Source organism: Phragmites australis, chromosome 1 (assembly GCF_958298935.1).
Source record: "Phragmites australis chromosome 1, lpPhrAust1.1, whole genome shotgun sequence".
NCBI lineage: Eukaryota > Viridiplantae > Streptophyta > Magnoliopsida > Poales > Poaceae > Phragmites > Phragmites australis.
In genome coordinates, this window is record NC_084921.1 from 50,819,829 (window position 1) to 50,835,405 (window position 15,577).

Genomic DNA, 15,577 nt, shown 5'->3' on the forward strand with positions numbered 1-15,577 from the left:
CCCCCGCACCGGCATGGACAACCTGCACGGAAAATTGGGGCCTAGAGCTCTCTGGACTACATGGTACAATAGTCGGACCACACATAAAGGCATATCCACACCGACGACGAGCTATTGCACGACGGCAGAGCAAGAACCATGGCTGCACGTGGCTACGTGTGAGAAGAAAGCAAGGGGACGACTACTTGCTAACTAGGAGGGTTCGTGAGGGGGCTGGGATGTTCACCACGCTCGGTAATGGTGAGAAGTTGTATGGTGGCCGATGGAGCAACGGTGTAGTAGCGGCGGAGTGGCTCGGCATCCGACACAGGCGGCCTCCCGTCAGGCTTCTGGTCTATAGAGAGCAGCACAGGGACAACGACAACTTCCTGGTGTTCCTTGGCAGCACGCGGGTGGCTGATCAGCGATGACGACCTAGGCATGGGAGAAGGAAAGGGGGAGAGAAGCTGTGCTGGCTGGGCCACGTGAAGAGAGAGACAGAGAGATTGGGCCCGGGAGGGAAAATGAAAAAGGAAAGGGGTTTGGGTTGAAATTAAAATTAAGGTATTTGAATAAAGTTTTGAAATTGGGTTTGGGTTTGATATAAATTCAAATGGATACATCTGAATTGTGATTTGGATCTGGATTTTGAGACTTTAAAGATGATTTAAACAAAAATATTTGAATTCAATTTGGATTTAAGTTGAATAGAATCGTAGAATATATTTGAAATTGAGAAACATTCAATTCTAAATCTCCACTCAAAGAACCACAAAATCAATAAACCAAAGACATTCAAAGAACCCTCTGCTTCTTCGAAACACTAGACTTCATAGCGCGCGGGATGTACTTTGATGAACGGGCTAAATCGATCTCTAGGATAGATATGAAGAACATCATGCTGGTGGTCTCTATGATACTGTCCTACATCTTCACCGCCCTGCAGCTATAGCGCCTGAACCACCTGGTTCAAAATCGTGGATCCGCCACTGACTCCTATAGTCATCATATTTAAAGCCGTAAAGCTTCCGATATCACTAGCCGTCTCTGCTTGTCGGCTCAATACGTAGTGTCAAGGCTCTGCCATTATTTTTGTTTAGTACCATGACAAAAACTATGCTTAAGTTAGGTGCTACGACCTACTTAAACCATGCGTACTATAAGTGACGTAAGATCGAAGAGTTCAATCACTGCCACGGTCTCTAGCCGCACCCTGCACCGCATCAAACCACTACCACCAGTCGCTCAAAATAAAAGACATTACCAAACCACTGGTTCGAACCGAGTAAATAAACAAAACGACAGGAATTTTTCAGGCACAAATCGCGATGCACGCGGATTCAGGCTCTGTTTGTTTCAGCTGTAGATTGTGAAAAGCAGCTTATAAATTGTGGATTGTAAGGCCTTGTTTGTTTCAGCTATAGATTGTGAAAAGTAGCTTATAGATTGTGGATTGTAAGAAGCTGAATTGTAAAATCTGGATTGTGAAAAGCTGGATTGTGGATTGTTACAATCTGGTGGAAAGCAAATTGCTGGATTGTTACAATCTGTGTGTTGGATTGTAACAATCTAGCTTTTCCAACCAGCTGTTTGTTTCAGCTTTTTGATTGTGATCAAAATCCAGCTTTTACAATACAGCTGTTTGTTTCAGCTTTTGGATTTTGATCACAATCCAGCTTTTATAATCTGAAATAAACAGGGCCTAAGAAGCTGGATTGTAAAATCTGGATTGTGAAAAGCTGGATTGTGGATTGTTACAATCTGGTGGAAAGCAGATTGCTGGATTGTTACAATCTGTGTGTTGGATTGTAACAATCCAGTTTTTTCAGCCAGCTGTTTGTTTCAGCTTTTAGATTGTGATCAGAATCCAGCTTTTACAATTCAGCTGTTTGTTTCAGCTTTTGGATTGTGATCAGAATCTAGCTTTTACAATCCAGCTGTTTGTTTCAGCTTTTGGATTTTGATCACAATCCAGCTTTTATAATCTGAAACAAACAGGACCTCAATCCTGCAGGTGATTGTACCTGTTAATTAATCTGATGAATTAATCAATCAACCTACCTCCGTAATTAATTTAACAAGATCGTGTGAACGCTAATAAGTTTAGAGGATAGAGTTAGGTTCAGAATTTTAAAATTCGCTAGTGATTTTAAGGGTTAGAAGGGGACTAGGATGACGACCAAACTTATAGGGAATAGCGATGTGGCAATACGATGAGTGGAGCCATGAGCAATAGACAGATGGTAGATAGAGCTGACAGCAAGATCCCGCTGTACTAGAGATATCAACGGGGACTCGATCTTCGATTTTCCACGAGGAATTCTCCAGTTAGGGGACGGGGATTGAGAGATTTTGTCCCCCACAAACTCATATAGGGACGGGGATGGGAAGGCGCTCCCCATCCCCATTTCTCGCTATATCCCCGATATCACATATATACATATTTTTCTTAGTATATAAATATATAAACATTACATTACGTAAAGTAAATAATAAATTACTCTTATTCTTTTTTATCTAACCTACAATATTTAATCAATCTTGTATTAATTATCCTCGTATACATCAATAAATTACTTATTTATACAATATACATATTATTAATATATAAAAATAATCAAATATCATTCAAAATTTTACATCCCATTGAGGATCCGATCCTCGTAAATTTTCCGCAGGAATGAAGATGAGAGAAATCTTCCCCCGATAGTTAAATGAGGACGAGAATAAAAAAGCATTCTCCGACAAAGATTGACCCATTGCCATTCCTACGCTTTACGATGGGAAGAGGGGCGAGGAACAAGCTGCATCTCGTAAGCAAGAAGAAGCACAGTACACGTTTGGAAGAAAAAGCCCTGAGAAAGAAGAAATGATCAGAGGCGTCGAATCAAGATCGGATGGTCTACGCGTGTCGTTGGGAGATGACGACGTTTGCAGACACCTGACAAATAGCATGTCCCTTAATTTAATCTAAGTGCACAGGGTAATGCTGTGTGGTTTGCACAGTACTCGATCGTACCGGCTGATTTTTATTTCGAGTGTAAATGGTGCTCCGAGGGGCAGCATGTACTGTATCTGGCGAGGTGACGGAAGCTTGACAGGCCCTTGAATTGCTTGTGCCGGGAAGGAGATCATAAATTTGTCCATGAGCTCGCAATGTTACTTTATCTGCCCGCTTACTATTTACTAGCTGTCCTGATTTGACGTATGAGTCGTTCTCGGTTTCCTCGGATCTTCTGTTAGTAGCAGTAGTACTGTAGTAGCACGCTCGCGCGCACAAAAACACGCAAGAGTTTACGCAGGAAGTTGCTTCAATGACATCTGTAACACCAGAAGGTTGTTTAGACAGATCCCACCGGTGATCAGCCATTTGAAACAAGGGAAATTTCCTCGGTTTCCACCAGAACTAAATGATTTTATGTTAGATCTACCGATGCATCAACCGGTGCACCTAACGCCCAGACGGGTCCCGTCAGTTTCAACAGAAACGTGCAAGTACCGACGGCATCAAGAAGCGGCGAAATTTTCTGGGCAAACGACCAACTTAGTGCAAACATGTAAGGACGATGCTAGCGTCCTTAGACTGTATCTAACGGTTTCTCTTCAGGGATCAAAATCCTTTTACGATGAGATTTTTTTTCCTTCGGCGCTCCAACAGTTTCTCTTCACGGTTTCCGTCGCGAAGGGATTCCCAGGATCATTCTCTCCAGGCTGGAATTCTCTCTCCTTTCCCTTCGCGATTCCCCTCGAAAGGAAGCTGTTGGAGATGAGAGGAAATAAAGGGAATGAAAATAGGAAAGTGAATCGAGAAGGGAACAAAATAAAAGGAATATTATTGGGGACAGTCTTACCTCCGATTCATCGGAAGCTCTAATAGTCCATTAATAATTTGCTGTAACATTAAAAATAATTTTTGTAATATCTAAAGTTAACGTTTGCAACATAAAAAACGTATCAAAAATAGCTTGTTGTATGCATCTGATTTCAAGAAAAAAAATTATCACCGTAACATTTCAGACAAAAAATATGTTGTGTAGAATTTGGTGTAACATAAAAAATAACTATAACAACAAATTTACATAACGTCTGAAACATTAAATTTGAACACCTAAAATATTAAAAGTGTGAAAAATATAAGAATTAACTCAAATGAATAATTTTTTGAGTCCGGATATATACGCAAGAGATTTCGATATGCAACATACGAAAACCACTATTGCAATAAATTTTCACAATGTCTGAAATATTAAATTTAAACATCTGAAATATTGGAGATCAAAATATAGAAAATAACTCTAATGGACAAATTTTCAGATCTGGATCTGTACGCAAGAGATTTCGAGATGCAACATATGAAAATAACTATTACAACAAATTTCCATTATGTCTGAAACATTAAAAATACGAGGACTCATAAATTAACTCAAAAGGATAATATTTTCGGGTCTGAGTACATGGGTCGGCCCAATCAAACGTCCGATGCTCCGGATGTCTGCTTGCCAGCATTTTCGAACATGTAAACACAATTGGAAGGCTGTCTGATCCACATCCAACAACAACCTACGATCCCACCATCCCACCACCAGTATTTTCTTGCAAAACCCCCCGCGCAATTTCAATTCCTTACGACTTTATCCTTCCTCGACACCCGCCTACATCTCCTCCTCGTCGCTGTTGGCCGCATGCCGCCACAGTGGTAGCCACCATGAGTCCCCTCCTCCTTCGTAGCTATCATAGTAGGAGGCACCATGCCGAGAGCACCAGCAGCGTGCTCGCCGCTGCGCTCATCTCCGTCGTGTTGCTCCTCCTCTACCTCTGCTCTGCCATCGTCGTTAGTTGCTTCCACGAGCGTGGCGTGGTGCGGTGGGACTCGTCAATGGCGATGGGCTCCTCCTCCGCGGTTTCCCACGCCCTACGTTCCTCCGTCGCCACGGGCTCCAGCACCACTATCTGGTATTCACCTACTAGTAGCTCCGCCTCGACCACTATCACCATGTCCTTCTGCAGCGTTGTGCTCATCCTCTCCGAGCTCCACCAATCGCACCTAGTTCCCCTCCACGGCTTCTGCTCCAACCCCCACACGCTAATCCTCATCCTCGGCCAATGGAGGAGCCATGCCACGGAGGATGACACCAATGGGGGAGCTCGAACCCTAGCGGAATTAGGAGATTTTTGGTGTGGATGCGGGCGAGCGGTGAGGAAAGGACGCTGCTGGTCCTCTTGGTGTGGTGGCTGCTGTTGTGGCAGCAACATAGGCGGAGGGGACGCATGGTGGTTGCTGCTGTGGCGGCACGTGGCTGGCAAAGGCAAGGAGGAGCTGTGGGCGGGCGGCGAGGAAGGATCAAGCCGTGTGGAATTGAAATTGCGCAGGCAATATTGTGAGAAAATGTCGGTGGTGGGATCGTGGGCTGCCGTTGGATGCGGATTGGATGGCCTCCAATGGGCTGATCGTTTGCACAAAAAATTTCATCTCAATCAGATTGGTCTTGATTTACGCACATGTGACCGCTCCCCACTTTGGACGACCTCCAGTTGTTGTTTGTTTACAGGCCCTTAAGTGCTAAACTTAGTATTAGTCATGTTAAAAGTCAGGATAACACCAAAATTTGGTTAAAAAATAGTTGTTTGATTTATGACTAAACTAAAATTTGACAGCCGGACCAAAACGCGGGTGACCAAATCGGTCACCCAAAACTCGCTCCTGTAGTTGATTGTAGACAGGCACGGCCAAAAAATTTCAGACACGGTCCAATTTTATCTTTGAACCAAACACTAACCAAATCATCTAGGTATGACTAAATTTTGATCAGACTTTCTGGTGTCACGAAGCAGAGAGACCCTCGGTTCCGGTTTCCCTTTGTGCGCTCTTTCTGCGCGCCTCTGAAGTCCGGTAGGCAGTAGCTAGCTCATCACGAGTGGAGCATTGCATAGCACACTCCCATGTAAAACCGGCGTACGCACGTAGGGCTCGCAATAGATGCCATCTGCACCGCGCATGCATGCGCCGCATCGCGCTCCAGCGTTCGCCATTCGCGATGCCTGCCCGTGCCCCTGCCCGTGCCCGTGGCAACCATCTTTTGCAGATGGCAGAAACATCACGTCGCCCTCCGCAATGATGCCCCAAAAGGAAAAAAAAAAAAAAAAAAAACAGCGGCGACGAATGGCTGGTAGCATGAGTAGTGAGGGACTTGAGAATCCACGCTACCATGCTGCGAACCTGCAGCCATGCATGTCAGCAGAGGGGATAATTGCTCGGTCCGCTAGCTCGGCCATCAGTCGCTGCGCCCAAATGACTAGGATAGAAGATGTGCGTGTGCATCCAGCTAGCTAGCGTTGTGCCATTGTGTGAGAAATGTCAGTGGCGTTAATTTTGTGTAGGCTGGTCCCGGCAAATCTGGTGATGGGTTATTTGATTAGGTCATTTAGATCTGTTGAGAACAGTGCTTATTCTTTTCCTCTGCTAACCTGGCCTAAAATTCCTGAAACACATAGGAGCTACCACAGTATTTAAAAGAACATTTCGAACCAATAATCCCGCACATTACGAGTGATGCCGTATTGACCAATCCATCATGGTTTTGGAACTAACAATGCCAACGAAATCTGCCGTATTCTCTCGGCAGAGACAGCCGCGGAAACATCCGCATGTGAGGTCGGCCAAGAATCAACCCTGAATTATCACCCCAGCATCTTTGCTCTAAGTTTTACTGCACAGCATCTGCATTGTCGTGTCGCTGCGGTAAATCAAGTTTCTCCAACACTGGTAGATCACAGCTGATTAAGCTTTAATAGAGTGGCATACCACAGTACTATTGCTCACACAGCTTCATGCAAATGCGTGGCAATTCTGTCTTCAGTTTTTACCGCTACGTATTACTTATAACATCTTTTAAGTAACTACTACTCTCTTGCGTCACAAAACAACGTTGTTTTAAATTACATACAATTAACACGTTTAAACTTTAAGTATCAATTTTTTAAATATTTTGATTGAACTTTGGAAAATGATATGTTAGATTCGTCTTAAAAAGTAGTTTCATAATATCATAATTTTTCTATGTTTTAAATATATCTAATATTATTAATTGATGGTCAAAATAGTGTGTTGATGACTATATCAGTATCCAAAATAACACTCTTTTTTAACTAGAGTGAGCATTAGAAAGCTGTAGTATCTAACTAATCTATATACTATTTGGTTCAGCTTACGCTTCTTAGAAACCAGAAGCCGAACCAAACAACTTAGCTTTTGAGCTGACTTTTGGAAAGCTGAAAAGCTATTTTCTGAAGAAATAAACTAGAAGTTAAGAAACTCGTTAATATGAGTTTTTCATTATTTTTTGAGTTGAGAAACTAAAAATAGGTTGCAAAAGCTAATGGAAAAAAGCCAATAACTAGAAACCAAAAGAAAAAAAAAGTTTTTCAACCAAAAACTAAAAAACCTAAGACCAATCAAACATGCTTGTTTATTTATTGCTTCTATTTCTAGCTTTTCTTGTGCCAGAATCTAGAAGCTGAAATAAATAGAATTGCTAAGAAGTGATTACTGGAGAAGTCAAAAAATTATTTTTTAAGAGAAAATGAACTAGAAGCTGAGAAGTTAGTTTAAATTAGCTTTCTTGAGAAATTAAAAATTTATTGTAAAAGATAACCGCTAAGATCCAAAAATAACATTTTAAAATAAAAAATACATTTTTTTTTAGAAAAAACAAAAACAGAAGTACTGCCGCTCGTGGTCACCCCTTGTCCTGTCCTCCGCCTCTCCATCCTTATATCGCTCGATGCGCTTGCCCCGTCCGTCCGCCGTCCGTGTCTCTCTCGATCTCTCTCACACGTAGCCATATCACACAGCACACAGTGCTCCACTTCTCTTTGCACCAACACGCCACCTCGAGCAGTGAGTGGGAGTGCATTGCATTGCGCAGCTAGCCAGCTGGGGAGAGCAGAGCTGGTAGATGGCGAGCAGCGCGGGGCAGCACTTCCTGAGGCAGCTGAGCGCGAGCAACAACGGAGGCTGCGTGCTGCAGCAGGGGCAGGAGGAGTATGGCTGCAGCGACGCCGGCGGGAGGAGGAGGGGCTCCCGGCGGTGGTCCAAGAAGAGGGCGGCTGCGAGGGGCTACGGCGCCGGCAATGGCTGCAGGAGTAAGCCGGGGGACGGCGCCGCAGCGGCAAGGAAGCGGGTGATGGTGGTGGTGGACGAGAGCTCGGGCGCCAAGCACGCCATGATGTGGGCACTCACCCACGTTGCCAACAAGGGGGACTTCCTCACGCTGCTCCACGTCCTGCCGAACTGCGGCGGTAGAGGGGAGGAGGCCTCCTCCCTCGCCAACTCGCTCGGCACGCTCTGCAAGGCCTGTAGGCCTGAGGTAAGTGATTAGCACAGCTCAATCCAGTAATTAGTGTACAATACATTTCTTAACTAACTATGGTTACCGCCTTCGTTTTGGGAGCATGTGCTTGGAGGCATGCACAAGAGAATTACTAGTATTCCATAAATAATTAGACCAAATTATCAGCCCTCAAGATTCTGCTAATTCTTAGGTAACCTGGGGACGTCACCTGACTACCTGAGGGATAGTGCTTTAGACTTTTAATGAGTTGGACAGATTATAGATCAGATCAGGACCTCGTCAAAAGGGAATCATAGCCCCCTTTTGTGCCTGAATGGATGGATCTTGGCACACCAAAAGGGTTTCAATCACTCTTGGTAAAGAAAACATTAGAAAGGTTTAACGGTGGGGATCTCTCCATGCCCCCCTTAGCAAAATGCCATCTGAACCATAAACCATGGCATTATGAAACGCAATCTCCGTCTGATTTTGTTTGCTTCAATCGAAAGTCATTATTTCAATGCCCTGTACCTGCCATACCTGCTTAAGTGTAACAGTAGGTGCATCAACTATTCCTTTGTCCTGTAGCCTGTAATATATATGAAGGGTTTGGTTCATACGAAATGGGTGCGAATGTTGGTAGGTGGAGGTTGAAGCGCTTGTGATCCAAGGGCCCAAGCTGGCCACCGTCCTCAGCCAAGTGAAGAAGCTGGAGGCCTCCGTGCTGGTGCTCAGCCAGTGCAGGCCCTCTCCTTTCTGCTGGTTAAGCTGGTAAACGACTCACCAGTCACTACTCCTATCTTTTTTATCTTATATCCTTTTCTATGCATACATGTGTTGGAAATGGGAAGCTCAAAGGTCAACGATGGGCAGAAACCGGCTGCGAGAATCAATCACGCTGTCAGTCAGTCTATAGCATCGCAATATTTCATTAAACAAGATGAAGTTCAGATTTCAGAGTCATTTATATCTAGATCCCGAGACAATTTGTACTAGTGTCAGGTTAAGCATATCCTCTCAGGAAAAGAACTCTAAAAGATACCTGATCTAGAGTAAACTGATAAGCGCTAGATTTAATCTTAGGGATATATGTTATGTAAAAGCAAGATTACAAGAGCTATGTGGGCTGCCTTTTTAAATGATGGGCAGGTCCACTCACAAGCAGTGGCTAAACTATTTGGAAAGAATCCTTGTTCACCACCGTTCAATAGCAGGGTCCATGCCTTTAGGGACAATAACACTATAGGGTGCAGCACCATGTGCTATCCATAAATCGCAGGTGCTTTTCTTGTCCTTTTAGATATGCCTCTCCAAATAAAGCAGCAACCATAAACATACATAGCTATCAGTTATCACTGTTGTTGCTATGTCGCATCTGAAGATTGAATTAGCTACTTGTGCACGTTCTCGAAAAAAAAAAGAGAGATTAAACTAGAGGAACTCTCTTTTCTCCTTGTGCAAACTATTCTTTGTTTGAGCAAATTCAAATGTGCCTGCTGCAAAATTTTGCAGCTTCCTGCGGAGCAGCAGCGAGGAGTTCGTGGAGCAATGCATCAACCATGCAGAATGCCTGACGCTGGCCGTGAGGAAGCAGAGCAAAGGCGTCGGTGGGTACCTCGTCAGCACCCGGTGGCAGAAGAACTTCTGGCTCCTGGCTTGACAACCATATAGCCCAGTTACTACTTGATCATATTTTACTCCCATATATCTGCCATTGCGTTTAACCGAGTGCATCATGAAATCCTCTCCTCCCTCCCTGCCATGTCGTGTATGCTTCTGTGGATCATCCTACTTTCTTCTGTTGTAAAGCCGAAAGAGCCTTTAGATCTGACCCTCCTACAAGCCTACATCTTCTCTGCAGTGTTTGTAATCTGTAATGTACTATCGTGTAATGTTGCATAAATGACCATTTCTGCTGTGACGTGTTTCTTGCTTGCTGAAGTTTATTTGAGGTTTTTGATCGCTTAAATTAGTCTCCCTGAGAAGATCAGTGCAACGTCAGGTTAAAACGTGTGCAGGACCAAGGTGAAATTGGAAATGGAACTCCCCACTTCAAGTTTGGGAGCAGGAAGCGTAGTGGCATTGGATCCGCATGCCACAGTGGCATTGCCCCTATTCTCTGGAGCACCGCCAGCGAACCAGTGGGGACACCCTTCAATGGTCGTGGGGCAACCGGACAAGAATTAAAAGATTATTATTACTAATGCCAGGTGACCATGCAGACAGCAGACGTCAACGCGACCTCACACTGCTGTAAATCTTCACCAAAACGCACATGTAAACGGGAGCATCTGCAGTGTAGTGTAGCACGCAAGAAGCCAAAGACTCGCCAAAACTATCTGAAATCCGAAATAAAACTCATACGGCCTGAGAAGTTAGAAAAGAACTCAACGCAGATACTCCATCGTTGTGATCATGTCAGTTGTTTGATCTATTAAAGGGAGGGTTGTTGTCAACTCGGCCATAGGGTGATAGCATTGTTAGATTTCCATCATCCCAACCCAACAATGCGATTCTAACACTAATAATGCCATTACTAATTCGAACTCAAAATAAATCCTCGATATGATATGAGTATTAACAACCATCCTTGATGAGGCTGCTAAAACCCAACTACCAGAAGTTTGCCTCTTCCCTAGTAAATGATGAATTATGTTGTTACCAGTACAGGACACTGCCCCCTTTCAGCACAGCAGCTATTTATCAAGTCCGTCCTGGCCGGGAAGGGCACTCTGAATTCTGAACGCAGAGACAGCTGCACGCACTAGACAGGTACCTATAACGTCTACTGGTCACTACACAGAGATGCCATATAGGCTGCAGCACCATTACCATACTCGAAATTATAGTTCCTTACAAGAGGCAGAAACAGCTAATCTCACCACCACCATGTCAGATAAGATGACCCCTAGTGGTAAGTACTACGTACTCCTAACTCAACCCAGTCAAGATCTCCTATGGGAGCCCAGGGCCATCCTCATGAATGGCTCTAGCATTGCGAAACACTGACCAGGCAAGTTGGAGGACAGGTAATGGGGCAGAAATAAACGGGCTAAAATAACCGTGCAAGATTCAAGTTTCACAAAGGAAAGCACGGTGCAGGTTCAGAAATTACTGTAAATTGGACAAAGTTGAATCCAAGTCAAGTCAAAGCACGGGCATCTCGCAGAATGGTCTAAGTAAATCTTAGGGTTGTCCTGGTCATTCAGTTATGCTAGTGCGTGCGGGTTCATAGCAATGAACATAAAACAAAAAGGGGTGTTCTGATTTTCTTTCCGCCAATCATCTGTGTCTGCGTCTCTTGGCACCCTCATCTCTGAAGGATTCCCATTTACTGTGGTCCAGCTTGCTGAAATCTTCTAGGTCTGCAATGGTAAGCAGGTAGTGTGTAAGCTTCACCAGCTCGTGATCACCATCTCTGTACGAATGCGCTTTCTTGAATGGTTTGATCACTAGACCATTCTGTGGATTCATGACAAAATTCCTTCTTAGGTCATCAAACATGATCGTGTTCTTCTCATTGTAGTACTGCATATGGAGAAGGCAGGAGTTGTGAGCAAACAATTCGATGAGGATCCATCATAGATTCATATTAAATTAGTAATAATATAAGCATAGAATGCTAACCTCAGGGAACTGAGCCCAAATGACACCAAGAGGCTTGCAGTCGAAAGTTTGCTTTTTAGTTAGATTTTCAGATTGCACAGTTATCATCGCCAAGTGATCCATAAGAGCAGTGATTTTGTAGTCAGGATTGCTAAGAACTCCAAGTTGCTCCATCTTCAACTCCACCCATTTCATACTGCATCAGGGTTAATGGTATTATTTTTTTACCAATTTCAGATTACAATTATAACCAGTTAACTGATAGTTAAGGGTGGCAAAAGCTTACCTGGTTGCTGACCATATCATGATGTCATACTTTGAATATGCAGCTGTGAGGAACTGGTGAAGATCTGTAAAGAGGATTAAGGTGTGCAATTTAAATGACAGCACATTTGGAGGAACATAACAGTGGTGTTGAAAAGTCCCCTTACATGGACGCATGAGTTCCTCAGGATTCTCAGCTGACGACTTATGGTCAAACAGAGTATAGTCAATGTCTAAGACAAGCAGCTTCTTTCCTTTGCGGCATGGATTCAAGAGCTTGATCTATAAGAATAGGCACAAAAAAAGCATTAATCATTGCTTAACTTTAACAATGCTGCAACTACTAAGAACTTGACAAGCAACAGCCTCATCATAAAAACATCATGCGTTTCTCAATGTTTCCTTCTGTTGCTGTCCACCAGTAACAGGAGTAGGTAGAGAAAAGAGACACATCAGAGTTATGGTTAAGTGATCATTGCTCATATAACATCATGGCTATGGACTCAATTAGTGCCACCAAACAGGGAAAACGATCAGTGTCACTGCCACTGCTGTTAAAAGGCAGGAAACGGGAACAATATAGGTAAAATGTAAAAGCATGCACATAGCAGAAGCATATAGCAGGAAATGAAAATAACAACGAAATATACCTTATACTGACTTGCACGCCGTTTTAATTTCTGCTTGTAGACATCTTTATCCTTAATGGCAGTAACTTCATTCTGCTCGAAGTCAAGATCATCGAGTACCTCCGGCGCATCTTCTTGGCCCACATATATTTCTTCTTCAACAGTACTGAAATTTAGGTGGTACAACGAAGACATACAAATTACCACAAAGGAAACATTGGGTGCCTTCCAAATATAGAGAGGAAAATCTCTAGTCTTAAATTCGATATTTCAAAGATAAGCATATCGTTTGAGAAATAGAGTCACAGCAAAGGAATAATCGAAAACTTTTACAGAACCAGATAACTTCGGTTCATGTTGAGTAAAGGTAAGATAACCGGTCCAATTCGCACAGCTTATGGTTCAGAGAGATATTCTTGAAGCACAACAACTCACTAAAAGCCACAAGCATCACTTCCAAGCAGATATTCTAAGATTTTACAAGCATCTCAAAATCGAATTCCGGAGTGGTATGCCACTGAAAATTACTAAACATTATCCTATCAAATCAGCAGCAATACAACCCTGAACCCTAGAGTCATGTACACTCTGCTACATGCAAAGCTCAATAAGAACACAAAATAAAGAATGCTGGATATTTCTACTCCACCGTAAGAAGGTTTTCACACAATAGCAATGTACACTTAGTGTACAAAATGCCTCATCCCAGTGTACACTAAAGGCCATGAACTCAAGATTCCGCTCACTGTATATGTATACTCAAATAGCCATGAACTCAAGATCCCACCCACTGTATATGTATACTCAGATAGCCATGAAAATATTAATCCACCTATATCAAACAAAAATAGAAAAACAAATTTACCACAGCACACTCCAAACATTAAATAAAACTTCACTCTTTCACAGCATGGATGTACGGTTTAAGCATGATGTGCAGAAAAAAGATGCAAAATAACATAATTCCAACGACAATGATCTAAATTCTGAAAATTGGCAGATTTGGCAAAGCATAGTGGTGTAGCTACACCAGAAAACAGAATCTATAGGGGCTGGCCAAACTAAAATTTGTTTGTTAAGAAGTTTTCCATAGAAAGGACCAGAATAATCTTGAGATTAGGATGTCCAACACCACACTATCCAATATTAAATACACTTAGTTTTAATTCAGATTCCTATCATCTCCATAACATGTCAATAGAAGACAGACATTACTATAGGCCTCAAACAAAAAACATTGAATATGGTATGGAAACTAAACAGTCAGGAAAAGTCGATCTCGAACCTGTATGATTTAGATAATAACTTGGTGGGTTCCATCCAAATACATAAAAAAGGTGGAGTAAGTCCTATTACAGCCAACAGAAACAATTGCCCCATCAACTCAAGTATAGCTTAAAACACCACACAGATGGTTTGGTCTTTGGTGCACTAAACCTAGTCCAAGTCAAAATGAGGTGTTCATCACCTTACAACCAAATGTGAATATGTGATCAAGCTGCATGGGTTTACAGTTTGAGCAGGCAATAACATCCGTCCCAGCAAAAACAACCTAATCCAATTTCAATCAGCCCAAAGTGAAAATCATTTCTCAAAACATCCTAATCCCATTTCAATCAGCCCAAAGTGAAAAACATTTCTCAGTTGGCCACACGCTTCTGCCATCATCACCAGCATTGTTATCCCAAATCACGAAATAGCAAACGCTCCCATATATCCCAAATCTAAACCCCAAAATAAACACCTAAATAATGGAACTGGGGTTTTCTCTGGATTTTGAACCGAAAAAAGCTGCTCCACTATCCCAATTCCCAAATCATAAGAAATCAAGCACCGCGATCAGATAGTTGACAACATGACGCAAACATGAACCAAGGGAGACCAAATAAGGTAGGGTTTAGCGATTGTGTATTTCAGCCCATCGAATCTCACCACTACCGTCTAAAAACTAGGGCACTAGCACACGATCCCCACCAAGTGGTCCTCTCCGATAGATTCGACAACGAGACGCAACGTTCCCGCCGATGGTCACATACCAACCCCCGTCCAATTCTACGCCGAGTAGGCCAATTTTTTTAACAGACACGTATCCGAAATCACGCAATCACCGAGATGGGAGGTAACTAGGGTTTCGATGGGGAGGACGGGATGGTGCTTACCCGACCATGCTGATTTTGCCGTTGGGCTTGAAGGGGATGGAGGAGAGCAGGGCTGAGTCGTCGACGTCTTTGAGCATGAGCTTGGGGTAGAGCAGCGTCTGCCGCTTGGGGAGCACCCCCGTGACCTCGCAGATGCGCAGCTTGAGCTCCCCGAGCGTGTCGTCCCCCACCATCCGCACCGTCTGCTCCTGCCCTCGCCACTTCACCACCAGCGTCATCTCCTCCGGCGGTAGCGCATCCGCCACCGCGCCCAGCGCCGCCGCGTCCACTGCCAGGACCGGCGCCGACGAGGACGAGGCCTCGTCCGCCATGGGGTTTGGCTGCACTGAGTGAGAGAGAAGGGGAGGGTTCGGTTCGTCTCCGATCTGACCGAATTGAGTAGGACCGTAGGAGTTGTTGCGTCGTTTGGTATGCTTGCATTGAAATACGTAACCGAGATACGAAGACGGGAACAAACGTAACACGTAATCTTGAGCGAGAGAACTTAAGGACGCGGACTCTTTCTTCTTTTGCGGTGGGGTCTGGAAGCCCGATTATATTAGATTAAATAGCTACGGTAGCGTTTGGTTATATGGTGGTATATATGTGAGATAGGTAGGATATATTGTTA

General features: G+C 43.6%; 2 protein-coding genes across 2 annotated transcripts; one reads left to right on the plus strand and one right to left on the minus strand.

Annotated features, from left to right (window-relative positions):
* Positions 1-7,783: 7,783 nt before the first annotated feature.
* Positions 7,784-10,230, plus strand: LOC133925537 (uncharacterized). Its single transcript, XM_062371435.1, has 3 exons — positions 7,784-8,345; positions 8,953-9,080; positions 9,822-10,230. The coding sequence occupies exons 1-3, from the start codon at positions 7,935-7,937 to the stop codon at positions 9,967-9,969; spliced, it is 687 nt and encodes a 228-aa protein (XP_062227419.1). The 5' UTR covers positions 7,784-7,934; the 3' UTR covers positions 9,970-10,230.
* Positions 10,231-11,342: 1,112 nt separating this feature from the next.
* LOC133925526 (ubiquitin-like domain-containing CTD phosphatase) lies at positions 11,343-15,374 on the minus strand. The gene is made up of 6 exons (XM_062371427.1): positions 14,968-15,374; positions 12,830-12,974; positions 12,347-12,461; positions 12,202-12,265; positions 11,937-12,111; positions 11,343-11,837 (listed from the first exon to the last, which is right to left on the minus strand). Exons 1-6 carry the CDS (start codon positions 15,276-15,278, stop codon positions 11,592-11,594), a joined length of 1,056 nt encoding a protein of 351 aa, XP_062227411.1. The 5' UTR covers positions 15,279-15,374; the 3' UTR covers positions 11,343-11,591.
* Between the last annotated feature and the right edge of the window lie 203 nt (positions 15,375-15,577).